This window comes from Dendropsophus ebraccatus, chromosome 3 (assembly GCF_027789765.1).
Source record: "Dendropsophus ebraccatus isolate aDenEbr1 chromosome 3, aDenEbr1.pat, whole genome shotgun sequence".
NCBI classification, from domain to species: domain Eukaryota; kingdom Metazoa; phylum Chordata; class Amphibia; order Anura; family Hylidae; genus Dendropsophus; species Dendropsophus ebraccatus.
Genome location: NC_091456.1, coordinates 41,859,254 through 41,881,756, shown reverse-complemented (window position 1 = coordinate 41,881,756; position 22,503 = coordinate 41,859,254). Strand labels below are relative to the sequence as shown.

The 22,503-nt window shown below is 44.8% G+C and overlaps 1 protein-coding gene across 1 annotated transcript; it reads left to right on the top strand.

The window, feature by feature from the left end:
* Window positions 1-200: 200 nt before the first annotated feature.
* Window positions 201-11,012, top strand: LOC138787054 (leukotriene B4 receptor 1-like). Its single transcript, XM_069964165.1, has 2 exons — window positions 201-268; window positions 9,434-11,012. Exons 1-2 carry the CDS (start codon window positions 257-259, stop codon window positions 10,496-10,498), a joined length of 1,077 nt encoding a protein of 358 aa, XP_069820266.1. The 5' UTR covers window positions 201-256; the 3' UTR covers window positions 10,499-11,012.
* The last annotated feature ends 11,491 nt before the right edge of the window (window positions 11,013-22,503 follow it).

Genomic DNA, 22,503 nt, shown 5'->3' with positions numbered 1-22,503 from the left:
AGCCACGCTCCCAATGCTCCAAATGGCCTTACTGGATGCAGGATTACAGTGACAGTAAATGCTACTTATGCAATCAGACACTGTCATACTGTATACTATGACAGCAGGAAGTTTTATTCACAATACTGCTGTAAGAATGTTGTTGAAATACCCTGCAGAAAATCTCATCTACACTCTTCTGGGGATTAGTCTGCAGTCTTCTCACATCTGCTAACAAACACATACACATCAAGATACTCCAGAGTTCTTCTGCACAATGACGGAAAATGTAAGTACAATGTCCATAATCATTTGTCATATTAATGCTAATTAAAAAAGATGACGATTATAATGGTTATATTGTTAGCAGACATATAATCGGACTTCTTTGTAATATAGTTGCACCACTTTTCTGTTTTTTGGTTTACTTTTATAGTATAGTAAAATAATCTACTTGAAAACCAGAAACAAATCATTATTGATATACCTGATTTTGCTATTTGAATGAATGAATGAATGAATGAAATGTGTATTTATTTCAACAAATTTGTTTCTCTTATGAGATATCTTACATTGATGTCATTGGCAGACTTCTAGTGATATACTTCTAGGCACTTAGGTAGGTACTTCTGGCACTCTAAGGGTATGTTCACACTCTGTATGACACAGTCCGTTTCAGAAAAGATCATCCTGGACGGTACTGCAGTACTAATCTTTACTGATGCTGAATTTAGATTTTCTGTGGCCACTATTCAGTGAATAGCAGCTAAGAAAACGGACATGTCAGTTTCTTGCGACGCCGCTAGGGATTCTGGCTGGTGTGTATACTATGTGTATACACTCAGGCCGGGATTCCCGCAGCAGCAGCACTATGTAAGTACCGTAGTAATCAAGGCCGTGATCAACAACAGCTGTGATCACTACGGTACTTACGTACTGTGAACATAGCCTAAATCTGTATAGTGTCCTTTGAATAAGAAATGCCTTTTTGTAGATAGAGATCCTCTAGTGTGGTATTCCACCACGGGTGTTACTTGTCTTTACACCCCTCACAAAAGCCTGTACTTCAAAGTATCAGTGGTAGTGAAGTATTACCTATGTTTTACCACTAGATGTCACTAGTATATGTACTGCATGCCTAAGTATTGCCCAGCTGTAGCAGTTAAAGGGTTACTGTCTTTGTGATCTACGCAGTGCTAAACGCACACTGAGAGAGGACAAGTCAGGGATAATCCCAGCCCACGCCATGAACAAGTCTAAAAGTGCAGGACAGTATCCTGAAGAAATAGGAGCTAATCCGGATAGAGCAAAGTTACTAGAAGCCTATGTACTCTATCTCGCAGCGTGAGTGTCACCAGGAAACCTTGGCCACTCTGCTCATCCCAAGTAACAAAGTCTGGGGCTTGTGTCACCCTCTAGGACAGGTCGCCAGACATTGATGGGCAACAGGTGGTGCAAAGACCAAAAGAGCCAAAACACAGGCACAAGTATTCTTTCTACTTTCAAGTATTCCTATCTATTCTACTTCTTAAGCAAAGCACAGTACTACTTTGGGTTGGCACTCTCTCGACATCCTTCTCTCTTCTTCTCTGAACTCCTTCTACCTCTCAGCACGCAACTCAGTCAACATGACTTTACTTTTTTTCAAGCTCTCAGCACAGATCTGGTTACTAAAGTCCAAGGTATATTATCAAGCCAAAAACCTATTGTTAATCACTGTATCAAGTATTCCTGCAGTAAAGAAGAGGTTTTTTTATTGTAACAGAACTCTGTGATTCTTATCTAAGCACCTAAACAGCCATTGGTCTTTCCTTGGGTCATCTCCCCTTTCTGTGGGTGGCGGTACCGATAGTCCGGGTGGGTCACAATTCCACTCAGGACCACCGTGATAAGCGCACAAGGGACCTCCAAATAGCCCGGCAGGTCACTGACCACAGGGGAAAGGGTATATATCCAGCCTCCCTAAACTAAAAGCAGATGTGCCATCATACCTGTGTGCCCAACCAGCACTGGCGTCACGACAACATAACACTTGGTTAAGCTATTCCCTGACCAACCACTACTACAGTGGAGTCACACTTCAGCATCTGGCAAGTGACCGGTCGCACCTCCCAGCGGGGCATCGCCACACTAGCACATAGCAAGTAGTGTTTATTGGAGTCTCCACATAAAATAGTCACCAAACATGATCCTTAAAAAGAAGGCATTAGCATGTTTTAACACACAAACCCCAACAAAACTGCCCCCCCCATCTCCAATAACTGTGGGCTGTTTTAAAGCCACATACATGGTCACATTTCTTAAACTTTGCATGTTTCCAAACTTTGCCCAATTGGGCCTACATAACATACAAGGAAAATAAATGTCCCTTCGCCCATGTAGGTACAAGAGATATTTGGTGACCCCCAATGTGGAGGTATGGCGTGACACCAGTTCTATGGTGGTTGGCCGAGATACAGCCGGGCCCACTGATGTTATGTCATGATGCCAGTGCCGGTTGGGCACACAGGTATGATGGCACCAGGGGCGGATTAACTTTACCATAGGCCCCGGGCTGTTCACCAAGCCTGGGACCCCCCACCCCACTGTAACTATGGCAGCACTAGCCTGGTGTTCATAGTACAAGACAGATAATGTCATGGTGTCCTGATTTGTGCAAAATTGCCATAAAAAAAACAGTGACTTTTTACAAATCATGGCGGAAGTGTAGCCAGGAGACAGTACACCACTGAAAGTATAAGTCTTTTTGGGTGGTCATGGGCCCCCCAGGGGCTCAGGGCCCGGGCTGCCGCCCGAAAAGCCCCTTTTGTAATCCACTACTGAAGGGCACACCTGCTTTTAGTTTAAAGGGCCGGTTGTACATTGTTCCCCTGTGGAAAGTGTCCTGCCGTGCTGCTACGGGGTTCCTCGGGTTGATATTACGGTGGGCCGCAGTGGTGCAGTGACCCTCCTGGACTATCGACACTGCAACCCACAGAAAGGGGAAATGTCCCAAGGATGTGGTATACACTGTGTTGGTGTGGGGTGAAAAATCACAGAGTCTCTTTACCATAAATAATCTTGTTTTTACTTTGAAAGTACTTGTTTGCAGCAGGTCATACAACTTTCCCTTGACAGGGTACGGTACACTTGATAGATCTTTTGATAAAACACTTGATAATACACTTGACAATAGAGCAACCAGATCTGTGATAGGGATACAGCGAAGAGTACAGTCATGCTGACTAAGTTGCGTGCTGAGAGATACAAAGAATCAGAGGAGCAGAGAGGAGGATGTGGTGAGAATCCCAACCCAAGTAGTACTGTGCTCTGCCGGGATGTTGGAGGATGAGGTAGAAGAATACTTAGAAGAAGAAGAGAATACTTGTGCCCGTATTTTGTCGGGGGACCCGTCCTAGAGGGTGACACAAGGCCCCAGACCTTGTTTCCTGGGATGAGCGGAATGCTGAGGATTTCCTGCTGGCAACTGTGCTTCGAGATAGCGTTCCTAGACTCTTAGCAACTTTGCTCTATCTGGATCAGTTCCTAGCTTCTTTTGGCTTTTGTGGATACTTTCCTGCACTGTGACTTTTCTAGTCCATGGCGTGGGTTGAGATGATCTCTGACTGGTTTTCTCCTGTAAGAGTTTTAGCACTTCTTCGTGTTGTGTAGGGTAAACTGAGGAGAAACTGTTAGCTGCGTCTTGTCTTGCTTCTTACTTATACAGGAACCTGACTAAGACTGACCCTTTAGGGTAGGGGGACCTTGCAGAGGGCCAGGGCCCAGAGAGGACCACTGTAGGGAGCTTTTTATCTTGCATCCTTCCCCTACAATGTACAACACGAAAGACTCACACACTTCCTCTACCAATGTGACTTCCTATCTCCAGCGTATCTAAGGTGCTCTGTGAGTGGGTGAAGGGTGCATAAGAAGAAGTAAAGTGAGAGATGATAGGATAGAAGATTCTCCCATAGGTTCACAGATCCCAGTACAGACTTTTACGAAGGGTGTAACCAATAGCAACACCCGTGGTGGGACACCACAGATAACCTTGTAGGAGGGAGGTGTGAGGTGGAGGAGCTGCAAGGATTGAAAGGCTCGCCCAGACAAGAGTACATGGGGTGTACTCCACCTCCTCACTGGGTTCAAGATTATGCACAAACTCAGGGAATAGGTGTAGTAGAAGGTGAAGGAGATGGTGGTGTTTCAGGAGATGGTGACTGTCCTCTTCCTAGCCCACATAAGGATTGTCCACTAAGCAGGGGCATAACTACCACTATAGCAGCCATAGCGGCTGCTATGGGGCCCGCCGCATCAGGGGGCCCCATGGCCTGCTCCTGCAATACACTGGGTCCCCTGAGCCGTCATCATTTGCAGCACCGGGCCCTGCTGGTCTCCTGGGTTTTGCAAATGTCCCTTTAACTGCAAGCACTCCTGAGAAGAGCTATGTTATGACTTCACTTTTAGTGGTCAGTCGGGGGGGGGGGGGGCAATCAAAAGTTTGCTATGGGGCCCAGACATTTCTAGTTACGCCCCTGCCACTAAGGATTCTTGGAGGGGGCTCAGAAAAGCCTGACTGCCTCAGTCGGACTGTTGCAGTTTCAGAGCTTATTGTAACTGCTGCATCCTGGCTGTATGGAGAGTCACTTACTGTACATTAGTGTCCATGTTTCTCGTTGCCTCCCAGTATGATGGTGATGGATCCTCTGGACTGGGCTCCTCACCCCAACAGGAATGAATAGCCACTCTGTAGCTGGATGGAGGTGGCTTCATGGCGGTCGCCACACTTTCTTAGAATCGATTTTGACTCTTATACAGGGAACAAAACACATGGGCAGAGATGCAGCTACCTAGGGGTGGAAACACAGGGACAGAGATATAAATACAGACTTACAGAAGTGCATATAGGAAGTATATGAAGCACACACACTAAATAAAAACGATGAATTGGTGGGGACAGTGGAGAAGAGAAATGATATACCATAGCACTATGTATTGGTGAAGTATCTGGAGCTGTACATGGAGCTGCACAATTTTCTATACAGCTCATTAGAGGGAGACAGGAGAAATGAGCTATGGTAACTAGGGAGTGTAAGAGCCAGTGTGTAAGACATTCTGGAAAACACTCTTGCTTCATGGTGAAGTGATCACACTGGTGCTTTCCCACAAAAAGTGAGACCCGCTCTATATTAGTCCAGAGTCTCCTTTATTTTTTTTTATTTTTTTTTCAGTTATGTGGAATAACCACTTTAACCCCTTAAAGGGGTACTCCAGTGGAAAAAAAATGTTTCGTATAAACTGGTGTTAAAAAGTACCAGAGATTTGTATTTTACTTACTATTAAAAAAAAATCTTCAATCTTCCAGTACTTATCAGCTGTTATATGTCCTGCAGGAAGTGATGTATTCTTTCCAGTCTGACACAATGCTCTCTGCTGCCACCTCTGTCCGTAACAGGAACTGTTGAGAGCAGCAGCAAATCCCCATAGAAAACCTCTCCTGCTCTCCAGACTGGAAATAATACATCAATTTCTGCAGGACACACAGCAACTGATAAGTACTGAAAAAACTTATATTTTTTTTAATAAAAGTTAATTACAAATCTCTGCCACTTTCTGGCACCATGTTGTGAGCACGCTCTATACACTTTTAACGACATCTGGACAAGCATGCACGTTCTGTGTCGTTAAGAGGTTAAAGTGGTTTTCTCAGAACTTTCTGAAATTTGTATACTGCCTAGTACTGGCAAAAAAAAAAAATAGCTCATAAATCCAGTGTCCCCTGCGGGGCCTGCTGCAGAACATCATGTATTGAAAGTAGTTCTGCTTTTTCTTATCCTGGATAAAATCATTACGACATGCCTGATAAGGGAGACTGGAGCCACAGCAACAGAGTTACAGGTGACTATATTTTATATTTATATATATATATATATATTTTTTTTTTTTTTAAATCAGGCTGGTTCCAGCAAGTAGACATTTTTTTAGAAATTCCTGAAAAAACCTTTAAGCCACAATCACAATAAAAATTAATAATCTTGACTGGCCAGCTGATCATTAAGCATAGGAACAGTTTTCAAATGGAGGAGTGAGGGATACATATAACCGAAGGTCCTCAAAGTTAGACACACAATGAAATGACTAACTATTTCATAGTAAAAAGAACGGGAAAAGTGCCATGTGCAAGAGAATTAGAAATTAGAAACTGGATTAAAACATGTTCACCTAATCGGGTTATGTGCGGACTCAACACCCAAAGACACAAATCGAGAGACCAAAGATAGAAGGGGTCACAGAAAGCTTCAGCCAATGGTGGATCTGTCAGATCAACGCTCTTTTGCTACTTGTTCCTCACTTGCTGTCGGCACTATTACACGTGCCGACAGTGAGAAAGTAAGAGCGGGGGGCCACAGGGAGCTGCCGGGGGGGGGGGGAAGGGCTCTCCGGATGATCGTTCATCAGAGATAGCAGCAGTCTGCTGCCGCCACCCCTACTATACGGTGCGTCGGCCAGCAGACCGTCACTATCGCTCTAGTTTTTTCAACATGTTGAAAGACAAGGATCAGCCGATATCATGCATGTCGGCCGATCACAGCCTTTTCACGGGAGCTATTACAACAAATGATTAATTGCTTGGTGTAATAGGGCCTTAAGGTTCCTTTTACATGCACAGATATCTGACAGATTTTTAAAGCCAAAGCCAGGAACAGACTATAAGCAGGGAACAGGTCATAAAGGAAAGACTGAGATTTCTTCTTCTCAAATCCATTCCTGGCTTTGGCTTCAAAAATCTGTCAGATAAATCTCTCTGCGTAAAAGGACCCTAATGAGCAACTACATTGTACAAAATAGGTAACATATGGGCGGGTTTTATGAGTTAAGTTAGGCCCCGCCCACTTTTCCCTGGCCAAATCCTGCCAGCCGGGCATCCGAACCTGCGCCCCGGAGTACCAGGCATAAATTATGATACATGAGGCATGGCAGGAGACCACGACTTGCCCCCCCCACCCAAACTTCCCCTGCCGCCCATCAGGTGAGTGTGGGATACGGCAGGCATACGCCAGGGAGAAGGGGTAAATCTGCACCTTCTCCCTGGCATACACCCTGGCCATAACCTTTGTGAATTTCCCCCATTGTGATTGACAAGTAAGGTGAAACCCCAGAGGTAAAGTTTCCTATAGGAGCTGCTCCTATTGTGGTGTCCTACCACGGGTGTTCCTTATCTGGCACTTGTCGCAAAAGCCTAGTACTCAAACTTAAGGTGGTGATGAAGGTGTTTGTGAGTTTCACCACTAGATGTTGGCGTTTTATGTATAAACTTGTATATATTGCACAGGTGTAGTAACTCAAGGGTTACTATTTCTTTATATTATGTGATTTTGGGGACCAGTGGAAATACTTCTTTCTTCTCTACCTATCTCTATTATCCTTTCTATGCACACTCTCTTCTCCACCACTCACAGGAACTCTTACATACCCTGTAGGAAGTAGTCACTTGGGGAGAGGAATTGTAGTGTCAGTTTCCTTCTGATTCTCTGAGGAGTTGGACACACACAGAACAGGCATCCCTGCTGAGCTTAGCCAGGGCCTGAGTTGTGTTAGTGGTTAGACACACACGTGTATTGAGAACCCAGAGACTTTTCCCATAGACATTGTATATTTTCATAAAACCACTACTGTTATACAATGGCCGTGATTATTACGAAAATATATGCTACCTTTCTGTCTATGGGATCCCAGCTGGAGTGTATACACATAGTATACGCTCCGGCCGGGATCCCTAGCAACGCCGCAAACAACTGACATGTCGGTTTTCTGCGGCCGCTATTCACTGAAACCCATGTCAGTGCACACTGTGGAGCGGGCGGATCCGGCGGCTCGCTCCATAGCGTGCAGTGGAGTGTTCTGATGCAGTCGCGCACGGATGCGCCCGCATCAGAACTCTGTGGCCCGAAAGATCATCCGGCCGTTACTGCAGATCTTTTCAGAGACCGGGCGTTCTGTTCAGGCCATCTGTAACTATAGACACTATGCAGTGTTGAACCTTTACCGGAGGATAAGTCAGAGATCCCCCAGCCCACACCATGAACCTCTGTTAAAAGTGCTGGGCGATATCGTTAAATGGAGGAACTGACCCGGATAGAGTAAAGCAACCCTACAAAGGTCTACATACTCTATCTCGCAGCGCAGGTGAAACCGTGACACCCTCAGACACTTAGCTTCACCCAGGTAACTTAGTCTGTGTTTTGTGTCACCCAACTAGGATGGGTACCCCGATACTGCAGGGCAGAGGGTGGTTTAGATAAAACATTGGCACAAGTATTCTTTTCTTCTCACGAGTATGTCTCTCTCAAGTTCCGGCAGAGCACACTACTACCCTGGGTCAGGGCTCTCCCAACAAACTCCTCTACTCTCCTCTTCACTGCTCAATACTAAGCTACGCAAGCACTGCTACTCTACCTCAGCACTTAAAGTATCTACCAGCACAGATTCAGTGAACCCAAGTCTGTATCATAGAGGTTATCTATTGCCAAGCTATCCTGTATTGCAAGAGACTATCTGTAAAGTCATTTTATTTATTCTATTGGGATTTAGTGATCATTGCACCAGCACCTACACATACTGGCTACACACTCCTTGAGTTCCTCTCCCCTGGGCGGCCGTAACCGACAGTCCGGGTGGGTCATCTTCCCACTCCGGACCACTGTGACAAGGGCCAAAGGGACCCATCATAACCCTGCAGGTCACCAACCATTTCAGGGGAACAGTATAGCCAGCCACCATTAAAAGCAGATATACCACCACACCTGTGTGCTGAATTAGCACTGGCATCACTGGCTAGACTACACTGCACTACCAACCACCATAGAAGTGGCGTCACCACTACTACCTCAGCGTGTGACCGGTAGTAGAACACCACCAGAGAGCTCACAACACTGTGTTATGGAGCTGTTCAGTTCCGGTCTCAGTTCACACAGGAAATCTTCCCTATGTAGTTTCACCTCACTTGTCAATCACAATGCACACCAAGCAAGTGATTACCTCTATGATATATTGTGATTAGAGATGAGCGAACCGGGTTCGGGTTTGAGTCCATCCGAACCCGAACGTTCGGCATTTGATTAGCTGGGGCTGCTGAACTTGGATAAAGCTCTAAGGTTGTCTGGAAAACATGGATACAGCCAATGACTATATCCATGATTTCCACATAGCCTTAGGGCTTTATCCAACTTCAGCAGCCACCGCTAATCAAATGCCGAAAGTTCGGGTTCAGATGGACTCGAGCATGCTCCAGGTTCGCTCATCTCTAATTGTGATGTGTGATTTTGTGAGAAGGGGTTGAAGTAGCAATGGGCCTTTTTGCCTGATGAGCCCCTGGGTCCCAGATTTGGTATGTTCATCTCTGCCTGTGCAAAAGGAAGTAACAGTAGTACTAAAAATGTTAAAGTTTAATCTTTTTCTTTCTTTCTCTTGGCAGTTCACTATGACAGAACAGACAACCGGTTTTACAATCACAGCTTCCACTGCATTTACCAATTCCAGTTCCGCTACATTTTCTAAATCATCGGCCAGTCTTGGAATTGCGACTCTCTCAATCGCCTTCATCATTGGATTCCCAGGAAATGCATTTGTCATTTGGACCATCTTAACACGAATGAAGAAACGCACAGTGACCTGCATCCTTATCTTACATCTGGCCATGGCAGACATCATTCTCATCCTCACAGTACCATTTTTCCTCCATCTACTTTCCACCGGTAGCTGGAAATTTGGAGGGATCATCTGTAAGATGTGTCATTACATTGGTTGTTTAAGTATGTACGCCAGTATATTCCTAATCACCTTCATGAGCATGGACCGCTTCCTAGCGGTCGCTAAACCCTATGTGTCTCAGAAAATCAGAACAAAAATGGCTGCCCGTATTATAGCTCTTTCGGTATGGGCTCTAGCATTCTTGATCGCGATTCCTATGCCAGTTTACCGTACAGTAATAACAAAAGGTGGAGTAGACCATTGTGTCACCATTGCAGCTCCAGTAAATGGAGGTTTTCAGCACATAGTCTTTCAGTATATGCTTGAAACTATGGTGGGATTTGTTATACCTTTTACAATCATAGTCTTTTGCTACGGCTACATCGGACTAAGGTTACGTACTGTCAAATTTCAGACCAAACATAAGACGAGCCGGCTTGTCATCATGATCATTGTAACCTTTGCACTATTCTGGATTCCATATCATGCTGTAAATATCATTCAGGTTGCTGGAGAACTATCATCTTCAGAAAGACTGAGAAAAGCCGCACGCTTTGCCAGACCCAATACCACAGCCCTTATATTTCTCAGTAGTAGCGTTAATCCCATTCTCTATGTTTTTGCTGGCGGTAACTTCATTAGAAGTGCTGGGGTGGGATTCATGGCCAAACTCTTTGAAGCCACTGGTTCTGAGGCCGGAAGTTTAAGAAAAGTTTCCCAAGTATTCCAGCAGAGGAACCGAAAACAGTCATCGGAGCAGGGCAAACTACATGAACCCACACAAGAATGAACAGAAAGGGTCTCTATTCTCCAAAAAAAAGATTTACCAGAGAGATGTATACAGCCACACAAAAGAGGAGTAGAACTAATAGACCAATGATATCTATTGTATACCACAAACCAAGTGTTACTGTACATATGCCGAAAACAGCAATTCGGAGTACGTTCATCTCTAATATAAAATGATCACGTAAAGAGTGAACAGAATACATGTAAGAAATAGGAGGGACTCCTATTGTGGCAGACACCCCCCGGGGGGGGGGGGGGTACCCTCAGTAACAGTCTGCAGATGGCATCCAGATCCAAGGATTACAAGGGGGAGTAAGAAGAAGTGACACTTCTAAACACTACATGAAAATACTTTTTTGTGATACTCTTCAAATCTGGCTCATACCATCATACTGAATAGGGTTTTGCTTTATGCAGTTATAACGAAATTGTTGGTAGGAAGAGTGTGTGCCCATCTATTTACAAGACTATTTATTTCTGAAAATAATCTGGGTTCCAAGGGATATTGATTCATCTTAAAGCGACTCTGTACCCACAATCTGCCCCCTCCTAACCGCTTGTACCTTCAGATAGCTGCTTTTAATCTAAGATCTGTCCTGGTGTCCTTTCGGCAGGTGATGCAGTTATTGTTGTAAAAAACAACTTTTAAACTGGCAGCCCCGTGCCCAACGGCCAGGGCTTAGAGTATCTGTGCCCTAACTTTGCACCACCCCTCCGTCCCTCCTCCCCACCCTTTTCATCATTAGGAATGCCCCTAGAAATTTTTCTCCTGTCTGAATATTGCACAGGTGTCTTAACGATCAAGCCCATGTGCCGTGCTGACACAGCTGATGAATAGGAGACAATCTGCCTGGAGCATTCCTAATGATGAAGAGGGTGGGGAGGAGGGACGGAGCGGTCGTGCAATATTAGGGCACAGATATTATAGGCCACGGTCATTTGGCACAGGGCTGCAAGTTTAAGGACAATAACTGCATCACCTGCCGAACGGACCCCAGGACAGATCTTGGATTAAAACAGTTATCCGAAGGTAAAAGTGGTTTGGGGGTCAGATTGTGGGTACTGAGTCGCTTTAAAGCCAGATTGTCTCCTATTCATCAGCTGTGTTGGCTGGATCAATAAGGCACCTGTGTAATGTTCAGACAGGAGAAAATGTTTGAGAGGCATTCCTTATGATGAAGAGGGTGGGGAGGAGGGACGGAGAGGGTGTGCCAGCCTAATGCATACACAATCTAGGCCACGGCCGTTTTACACAGGGCTTCAAGTTTCAAAGTTGTTTTTTAGGACAATAACTGCATCACCTGCCGAACGGACCCCAGAACAGATCTTGGATTAAAAGCAGCTATCCGAAGGTACAAGCAGTTTGGGGGGGGCAGATTGTGGGTACAGAGTCGCTTTAAGGAGAGATCCTTTAAGGAAAGTCGCTTTAAGAGAATGATATGCATAAAGCAGCATGATGATAAGTCAGGGCGATTACTAGCTGTGTACCATTTCCATGCAACAAGGTCCTGGTTATTTAGCATGTGGTGAAATGCAGCTTAGGGCTATGTTCACTTGATGTTCTCTTCTTTCCGTTATTTGATACTCAAAACAACGGCCATCATTCAATTGACTTGTAATTCCAATGTATTCCATTCACATTACAGTTTGGTAATAATGAATATTATTTTCATTTTTTTTATTTTATTGTGAACATAGCCCAGACATGCTTAAATAAAATTAACACAACCATACCCATATATTTTCTGTAAGTAGACAAGTTGTACATTGTGTAAATTCAGTACAGAATTTTACATCTGTCGGCATCAAGACAATTTGAATTAAACCATAATTTTGTGTAAAAGTGTGTGTGTTATCACTATTGCTAAATAAAAATATGTTTACTAGAAACGGAAAAAAAAAGTGCAAACATGTTGGAAGTTTTTTTCACCATAATTTTTGGCCTTTATGATTTTTTTGTATGGGGGGTGCGAGGTGGAATAACACATTCAGGCTAGGACCACGCTATGTAAAAAAAAATCACATCCATCTTTCATTACAATGGCCGTCATTGTGAATATCATTGTGATCGTTATATACTCAATGGCGGCTGTTATTATGAAAGACGGCTGTTATTTTTACAAAGTGTGAACCTATCCTCAGGCTGCGACCACACAATGTCCTTTTTTGGCCATTTTACCCTCTCTTGTCTCCAGTTCAGGTGCAGTTTGCAATTAAGCTCCATTTACTTCAATGGAACTGAGTTTGAAACCCCACCCAATCTGAAGACAAGTGGCCATGTTTTTGTAGTGTTGGATAACCCCTTTAATGATGTATTCAGAATATGTGCATAGAATATTCAGTTTTAATGAGCTGTAGATCCTGAGTTACTTGTAAAAGCAATGTCAGCCATGTAACACCAAATCAACCGTGGTCAACCGGGTTAAATATATACTTTACATATCTTTGTAGTGACAGTCTCCTCCAATTGTTAATGACTGCATAAAGCAATAAACTGCTGGGGAGTTCAACGGTCAATTTTTTCCAACCTTAACACTGATAATATATTGATGAATACTTATTGCAAGATTGTAACTGTCGGGTGCTGATTGGTTTCCAGAACAGCAGGAGGCCCGACCAGTGATCTTCTCTTACAATCTGCCTCAAGCAGACTCTAGTAGCAGAGTGACGATCTTACCGATCAATTCAATGACCAATATCACCTCCTTTTCCAAAATTGAAATAATATGTAAATAAGTATTGGTATGGAAGAAAGCAGAAGGGTTGCCTATTTTTTTTTCCGTAAATTATATATTAATAAATAATTAATGAAATATAAACAAATTAATAAAATATTGAAAAAATAATAAATTATAAAAGAAAACATTTATAAAAAGCGATTAAAATTCCTATCGACACCAATAGGATACCAATAAAAACTAGAGATCATGGCACAAAAAATGCCAATAAGGCAATTTTAAGCATAAATTTATTTGTGAAAGTTCTAAATCTAAAATGTTAGAAAAGTGATGTAAATATGGGTCTGGTTGTATTTCATGTGACCTACAGGATAAAGATAACATGGCAGGTTTACCGTAAAGTGCACTGCGTAAAAACAGACTCCCTCCTACTGAAATTGCATTTTTTTTTCTTATTTCCCCCCCACAAATAATATGTTTGTGGTTTTGGCATACATTTTATGGTAAATTGAAAGGAAACATTACCAAGTACAATTTTCTAGAAAAAAAAATAAAAATAAAATGTCTGTTAGAAGACTAGGAGGAAAAAAAAGAGAATTGGCCGTGTCCACAAGGCTAAAATCCACTGTGTCCTTATCGTGCATGGGGCGCTGAGGATGAAGGTAATTAGCTTATCTTGATCCTCAGGTCCATTTTCAGGATATCTGTAGGTTATTCCATATGCCAATGACATGTTTTGGTGCACTGGCAGTGGGACTGTTTAAAATTGCTCTATTATCATTCTTGTAACACCTTGAGTTTTTTGTCTATGGGGCTATTTGAGGCATCATTTATTGAAACATAGAAACATGGAAGATTGTCGGCAGAAAAAGACCACTGGGTCCATCTAGTCTGCCCTTTTAGTATTTCCTATTATCTTAGGATAGATATATGTATATCCCAGGCAGGTTGACATTCAGTCACTGTAGATATACCTACCACATCTGCAAAAAAATGCACCTTGACACAGACCAGACAATGAGACAGTGTGGTCAAGTATGATAGATTGTCATTACAACATTTTCTAATATTTCTGCTAGAAGATATACAGATTGTTGAAGACTGTGGTTGAGCACGTACAATAGGCCAGACAGTGTGATACTGTATAGTACTTATATCCTAAGCTGCAAGAGTGTTAAGAAAATATACTAAAAACTAGTTTGTGGGGATATAGGGATTAGGCTGGGTTTACACTGATACAGATGCATTTGTGGGCATCCATTTTGTTCTGTTTTTGCATTGACTTCCATTATAAAAAAAAACATTGGTTTCTATATGCCTATTCACAGAAATAGCAAAGAAAAAACTATCGCAAATACAATCATAAGTAACGATTATCGTTCCATGGGAATGAGTAAACGTTTTCAGGTCTTTCGCAATAGCGGTCGTTTGAGATCGTTAATCGTTAACAAATATGCAAACGATAATCGTCCGGTGGAATAGGGCCCTTATTTAGGGACTTAAAGAGACTCTGTTAGAAGGTTTATGTTGTCCTATCTCAGGGTAGCATAAAATAGTAACAGAGACGCTGAATAGAATGATGTATCACTTACATTGTTCTGTGCAGCAGATCCAGAGATATATCCTCCTGAACATTGTGAATAATAAGCAGTCCTCTCCATTATGTGCATGAGCCCAGTAGTCCTCAATATTCATGAGAGGCATAAAACTCCGCCCACCAGCTGTTGATTGGCAGTTATCTATCCATGCTGTGTATGGTCAGCAACTGTCAATTAGCATCTGTAGGGTGGGGGGAGGGGTGTAGCAACAATCCTATTCTCCTGTATATTAGGAGAACGGCTAAACAAAAATATGTAAGTAATACACCCATCTGTTCAGCATTTCTGTCACTAGTTTATGCTGCCCTCATTTAAGGCACCATAAACCTAGTGACAGATTCCCTTTAATAGCGCCCTGCATTAATAGAGATTGTGGTACTTTAATAATACCCTTACAATAGTTTTGGCTGGTCCGGTAAACAGTGTAATGTTTACAGTGTAGTACATCCTTAGTTTTATACTGCCATCAAGTGGCAAATGTTAATAGTAAACAGTATGGCTATATGATATAAAACAGGGCTTCTCAAAGTTTTTGTACCTGTGCCTCCCCAGGCAATCTATGTTGATGCTGGGGCTTCACTAACAAACACTGCACAGCATCAAATACCACTAATATCACCTAGCAATGCTAAACCAGCACCATGGTGCTGTGACAATAAAAACGATTACATCTGTAGTAAACCAACACCAGTGCAGCAATAAATATTTCTTCACCTGTATTAAACCAACACAGCAGCAAAAGATTAAAGGGGTTATCTAGCGCTACAAAAACATGGCCACTTTCCCCCTACTGTTGTCTCCAGTTTGGGTGGGGTTTTGAAACTCAGTTCCATTGAAGTAAATGGAGCTTAATTGCAAACCGCACCTGAACTGGAGACAACTGTAGGGGGAAAAGTGGCCATGTTTTTGTAGCGCTGGATAACCCCTTTAAATGCAGCTTTACCACCAACACCACAGTCCAACAAAAAATAAGGTTCCACCTGTAGTAAATCTGCACTAGAGATGAGCGAACGTGCCGAACAGTGTCGGACTGGACCACCGGAGGACCGGAGGATCCTCCGGTGGCCCCTCCCCCACTCGGTGACCGGCAGCTGGGGCCCCCAGACAGCCATTGAGTGATGCTGTCTGTCCCCAGTGGGCCCCAGCTGTCAGGCCGGCCCCTGCTGGTGGCGGAAGAACTGGTTGGAACTGTATGTGCTCACACTCCTAATGAGCGCATACAGTTCCTACTGGGTCAGTATTTGATTGACACAGCATCAGGAGCCATTGGCTCCTGGCTGTGTCAATCATTCTTGTGGCCGGAGGCGCAGTATTATGCCTCCAGCCACAAGAGGCTGCGCTCCGCATCGGCGCACACACCCCGCCCCCCCCCCTTTCCCTTCTCTCTCTCTTGCGACCGCAAGCACTGTCTTGCTTGAGGTCGCAAGAGGAAATCCGGCCCCCGGCTGATGCGTCGCTCCCTGGGGGATTCCCAGGGAGTGCACGCATCAGGAACCTCAGTGCGCGGCGCTGGGACTTCCTGTACCGGAAGTCCCGGTCCGGGCACACACTGAGCTTCCGGATGTGTGCACTGCCCGGGAATCCCCCAGGGAGGGACGCATCAGCCAGGGGCAGAAGAAGAGAAGACAGCAGCGACGGGGGAGAGCTTGTTAGGTGAGTTGTGTGTTTGTTTGTTTTTATCTGCTGTGCAGGGGGGAGCTATTTATAAGGGGGGAATACGGGGGAGCCATCTATAAGGGGGAATACAGGGGGAGCCATCTATAAGGGGGGAATACAGGGGGGGAGCCATCTATAAGGGGGGAATACAGGGGGAGAGCCATCTATAAGGGGGAATACAGGGGGGGAGCCATCTATAAGGGGGGAATACAGGGGGAGAGCCATCTATAAGGGGGAATACAGGGGGGGAGCCATTTATAAGGGAGGGAATACAGGGGGGAGACATCTATAAGGGGGGAATACAGGGGGGAGCCATTTATAAGGGGGAATACAGGGGGGAGCCATCTATAAGGGAGGGAATACAGGGGGAACCATCTATAAGGGGGGAATACAGGGGGGAGCCATCTACAAGGGTGGAATACGGGGGGGGGGGGGAGCCATCCAAAGGGGGGGGGTACAGGGGGAGCCATCCATATGGGGGGAATACAGGGGCAGCCATCTATAAGGGAGGGATACAGGGGGAGCCATCTATAAGGGGGTAATACAGGGGGGAGCCATCTATAAGGGGGTAATACAGGGGAGGCATCTATAAGGGGGTAATACAGGGGGAGCAATCTATAAGGGGGGATACAGGGGGAGCCATCTATAAGGGGGTACAGGGGAGGCATCTATAAGGGGGTAATACAGGGGGGAGCCATCTATAAGGGGGGATACAGGGGGAGCCATCTATAAGGGGGTACAGGGGAGGCATCTATAAGGGGGTAATACAGGGGGGAGCCATCTATAAGGGGGGATACAGGGGGAGCCATCTATAGGGGAATATACAGGGGGGAGCCATCTAAAAGGGGGGAATACAGGGGGAGCCATCTATAAGGGGGGGAATACAGGGGGGGCATCTATAGGGGGAATATACAGTGGGGGAGCAATCTATAAAGGGGGAATACAGGGGGAGCCATCTATAGGGGGAATATACAGGGGGGAGCCATCTATAAGGGGGTAATACAGGGGGGGCATCTATAAGGGGGTAATACAGGGGGGAGCCATCTATAATGGGATAATACAGGGGGGAGCCATCTTTAAGGGGGGGTACAGGGGGGAGCCATCTATAGGGGGATACAGGGGGAGCCATCTATAAGGGGGATACAGGGGGAGCCATCTATAAGGGGGATACAGGAGGGGAGCCATCTATAAGGAGGGATACAGGGGGAACCATCTATAAGGGGGGATACAGGGGGAGCCATCTATAAGGGGGATACAGGGGGAGCCATCTATAAGGGGGGGATACAGTAGGAGCCATCTATAAGGGAGGGATACAGGGGGAGCCATCTATAAGGGGAATATACAGGGGGAGCAATCTATAAGGGAGGGATACAGGGGGAGCCATCTATAAGGGGGGAATACAGGGGGAGCCATCTATAAAGGGGGATACAGGGGGAGCCATCTATAAGGGGAGAATACAGGGGGGGAGCCATCTATAAGGGGGGATACAGGGGGAGCCATCGATCAAAGGGTAATACAAGGGGAGCCATCTATAAGGGGCCCATACAGATGTGCAGTTAGTATAGAGGTAAGGAGCCTAATATGTCTGTCTGGCAGATTCTGTGGATTGGTGGCTCTGAGAAGTTCTCATAACGGCCCAGGGCAGATGGAAAAGAAGATGAAAGGGAAGAACTCTGATGAGAGAAGACGTCCCCTGTGAGTCACCTGATATATCTGCACTGTAATGTATATGGTGTATAGAGCCTGTGTAGAGCTGGGGCCACCTCTATATGACTGGATGAGGTGATAGTGATATGTGTACAGTGGATTATTCAGTAGCAGCGGTGGCGTTAGTATGTGGGGGTATTATTTGTTGCTTGTTATCTGGCACTGTGTTTTATTGGATTTAGTATACTGGATTTGGTCAGTAACAATATGGTGGTGATGGTTGTGGTGTGGCGGTAATATTTCCCCCTTGTATACTGGTATTATTGGTAATACCATATATATACCAATAGCATGCGCTTGGTCGAGTAAAGAGAGGGCAAAGATGACAGTCTGCAGCCCTCAGGATATGCTGGAAGCATAAGCGAAATTTGGGGGGTGCAGGGGGGGCAGTGGCTCCTGGGCCCACACTGGCAGGGGCCCACTGAGGTCTCAGAGGCTTAATGCTGTCTGCAAAAGCTATTTCTGTTGCAGACAGCCTGCAGAGCAATGAGGAAGGACCTGTGGTGACGTCATAAGGGGGCGGGGCTGAGAACTGGAGAGGATTCTTGTGGATGAAGGACCTGTGGTGATGTCACGAGGGGGCGGGGCTGAGAAAATGCTGGCGCATGAAGGACATGTGATCATTGTCCTCTTATATCTCCTCCTGTAATGAGATAGATAGATAGATAGATAGATAGATAGATAGATAGATAGATAGATAGATAGATAGATAGATAGGAAATGGATATCTAGCAGCTCATCACATATCTTGGATTGTACATGTATGATCACAACCAGCTCACCCCTTTGAGGCTATGTTCACACTGCGTATGTTTCTGCACGTAGTTTTGAGGTTGATGCGTTCGCTTGAAAGTATACGATATACACCCGCACAGTGCACACTACGTATGAGCTTACGGACGGATCGTATACGGCGCCGTGAAAAATGAACAAGACCATTGTTTGAGGACGGAAATGTTCCAACTCACGGCCGTGGATTTCCATGCAGTCCCGTACAAAGTACTTATTTCAGCCAAATTGAACTTGATTTTTCGATCCAAAAGGTTCTGTGAGTTTTATTGGGCTGGGCGAAGATTTCCAAGTAAATGACCTGTTTCAGATCGCTTTGAAACAAGCTAGCGAAGCATAACTGTACTACGGGCATATGTTCACGGTTCGTACGCATCCGGCCGCATGTCTATTTTTCCCACTCCCGTAGTTTCAGCCGCACATGTACGCCGACGTACGAAATGCGGCCGGACTCATACGCAGTGTGAACATAGCCTTAACCTCTTAAGGACATAGGACGTACCGGTACGTCCTATGTCCTCATTAGCACTTCAAAGCGGGGCCGCGCGGCGGCCCCGCTTTGAAGTGCCGCGATCCCGGGTGCCGCGTGTAGCCCGGGACCGCCGCTATTAGCGGGCACGGTCCGATCGCCGTGCCCGCTAATTAGCTAATCGGAGGCAGCTGTCAAAGTTGACAGCTGCCTCCGATTACCGGAGGCAACGTTTCCCTGGTGTCTAGTGGGGGAGATCGCTCCTCCGGGACCTTGTCCCGGAGGAGCGATCTCCGTTACTGATGCCGGCCGGGGACGCGTCCAAGATGGCGCCGTCCTCGGCTCGGCACTCGTTTGTTTCCGGCTGCAGCAGCCGAAAGCAAACGAGTGCCGATCTCATGGATCTCTGCAGCATATCTATGCTGCAGAGATCTCTATGAGAGATCAAAGTGTATATACTAGAAGTCCCCCATGGGGGCTTCTAGTATATGTGTAAAAAAAAAAAAAAAAAACGTGTTGTTAATAGTAAAAATCCCCCTCCCCTAATAAAAGTCTGAATCACCCCCCTTTTCCCAGGTTTTAAATAAAAGTAAACAAATAAATAAATAAATAAACATGTTTGGTATCGCCGCGTGCGTAATCGCCCGAACTATTAATTAATCACATTCCTGATCTCGTACGGTAAACGGCGTCAGCGCAAAAAAATCCCAAAGTGCAAAATTGCGCATTTTTGGTCGCATCAAATCCAGAAAAAATGTAATAAAAAGCGATCAAAAAGTCGTATATGCGGAATCAAGGTACCGATAGAAAGATCACATCATGGCGCAAAAAATGACACCTCACACAGCCCCATAGACCAAAGGATAAAAGCGCTATAAGCCTGGGAATGGAGCGATTTTAAGGAATGTATATTGGTTAACAACGGTTTGAATTTTTTACAGGCCATCAGATACAATATAAGTTATACATGTTATATATCATAGTAATCGTAACGACTTGAGGAACATGCATAACAAGTCAGTTTTACCCCAGGGCGAATGGCGTAAAAACACATTTCCCCCAAATAAAAGAAATGCGTTTTTTTTTTTCAATTTCACCACACTTTGAATTTTTTTCTGGTTTCGCAGTGTACTTTATGCAAAAATTCAGCCTGTAATTGCAAAGTACAATTAGTGACGCAAGAAATAAGGGGTCATGTGGGTTTCTAGGTGGAAAAATGCAAGTGCTATGACCTTTTAAACACAAGGAGGAAAAACCGAAAACGTAAAAACGAAAATGGGCCATGTCCTTAAAGGGTTAATGTCTAAAAACTTATTTCCTATACCACTATTATTTTTAGGCAAAGCCTAAAAACAGCGCCACCCCTGCTCTTAGGTTGTGTGTGGTATTACAACTTGGCACTATTCACTTCAGTCGAATACCACACACAAACTGAGGACAAGAGTGGTGCTGTCTGTGGAAGAAGGCAGCTATATTTTTCTAATCTTAAGCACTTTAAATTTTTTTGTGGTTCTATATGTGAAATGTACAGAAGCTTCTTACACTGCTCTTTATCCTTATTCACTATGAGTAATGTAGAAGAATATTCCCTTTATTATTCAGAAAGCCTTGTCACCTGCTGAGGTTCCCTATGGGTAAGGTTGGTTGGGGGCCCACTCAGACTCACTCGCCCCCCCTAGGCTGAACCCCTAGCTACGCCCCTGGCTGGAAGTTGTAGTACAGTGTAGACAGATGTATTGCTGGACCTTCAGGGCTGATGGTTGTCACCCACAGATTGCAGCCACCAGGGGCCTCTGCACACAGTGATTTCTTAAAAGGTTGTTCCCTCAGAAACTACAACTCCCAGCATACCCTGAGAGCTGTATAAATGTAGGGGTTCTGAGAGTTTAAGTTCGACTGAAAATGTTGTTCACAAGGGATTTGTCACAGATACAGATGAATCCAGGAAAGCAGCGGGTCAGCATGTCGTGTCTCACTGGTTCTATATTGGTGGGCCCCAAGTATCATTTCCTCTGGTGGGCCCCAGGTACCCCATTCCGACACTGCTGCCGAGGTTCGGGTTCATATGAACCTGAACTCTTGGCGTCTGATTCCCGCTGTCTGCAGCCTCCATAGCCATAGGCTGTATCCCAGTTTTCCAGGCGGTCCTCCGGCTGTATCCACCCTGTTCACGGAGTGGGCAGACAGCGGGAACCAGACGCCAAGAGTTCAGGTTCATACGAACCCGAACCTCGGCAGGTTCGCTCATCTCTAATCAGCACCACAGTGCAGCAATAAAAACTGCTCTACCAGCGACAAACCAACACCACAGTCCAGCAAAAAAATACTGCTCCACCTGCAGTAAATGAATAATACGACACAGAAATAAACACTGCTCCACCTGTAGTAAACTAACAATGCAGTACAGAAAAATATGTAATTGGTTTTCATAGAGTTCATAATCATAATAAAGACTTGTGGTAGATGAAAACATATGCAGTACATAAATATATACTCCACCTATAGTAAAATAACACCACATAATGCTGCGTTTACACGGAACGATTATCGTGCGAATTTGCACGATACCGATCGAATTTGAACAATAATCGTACGTGTAACAATCAAGCGACGAGCGAGAAATCGTTCATTTTGATCTTTTAACTTGTTCTTAAATCGTCATTGGTCGTTCGCCAAAAATTTGCTGATCGTTCCGTGTAAACAGTCATTCGCCAATTTAACCTATGTGCGAGATAGGCTTAATCGATCGCAAAATGATCGCAAAACGATATTTCCGTACGATATATAGTTGCGTCGAAACGCTGATCGTTCAAAAAAAAAAATTGTTACTTCGAAATCGTTAATCGTACGATCGTTCGAATTATCGCTTCGTGTAAACACAGCATTAGATCAACCTGTATTGATCTAAAACTACACAGCAGAAATAAATGCTGCACCACCTTAGTAACTTACTACAGGTGGAGCAGTATGTTTTTCTGCAGTGTGGTGTTCGGTTACTTCAGGTGAAGCAGTATTTATTTCTACATTGTGGTGTTCAGCTACTTCAGGTGGAGAAGTATTTACGCACTACACTTCTTCTTTCTAGAATCTGCTTTATCGTATATGGGTG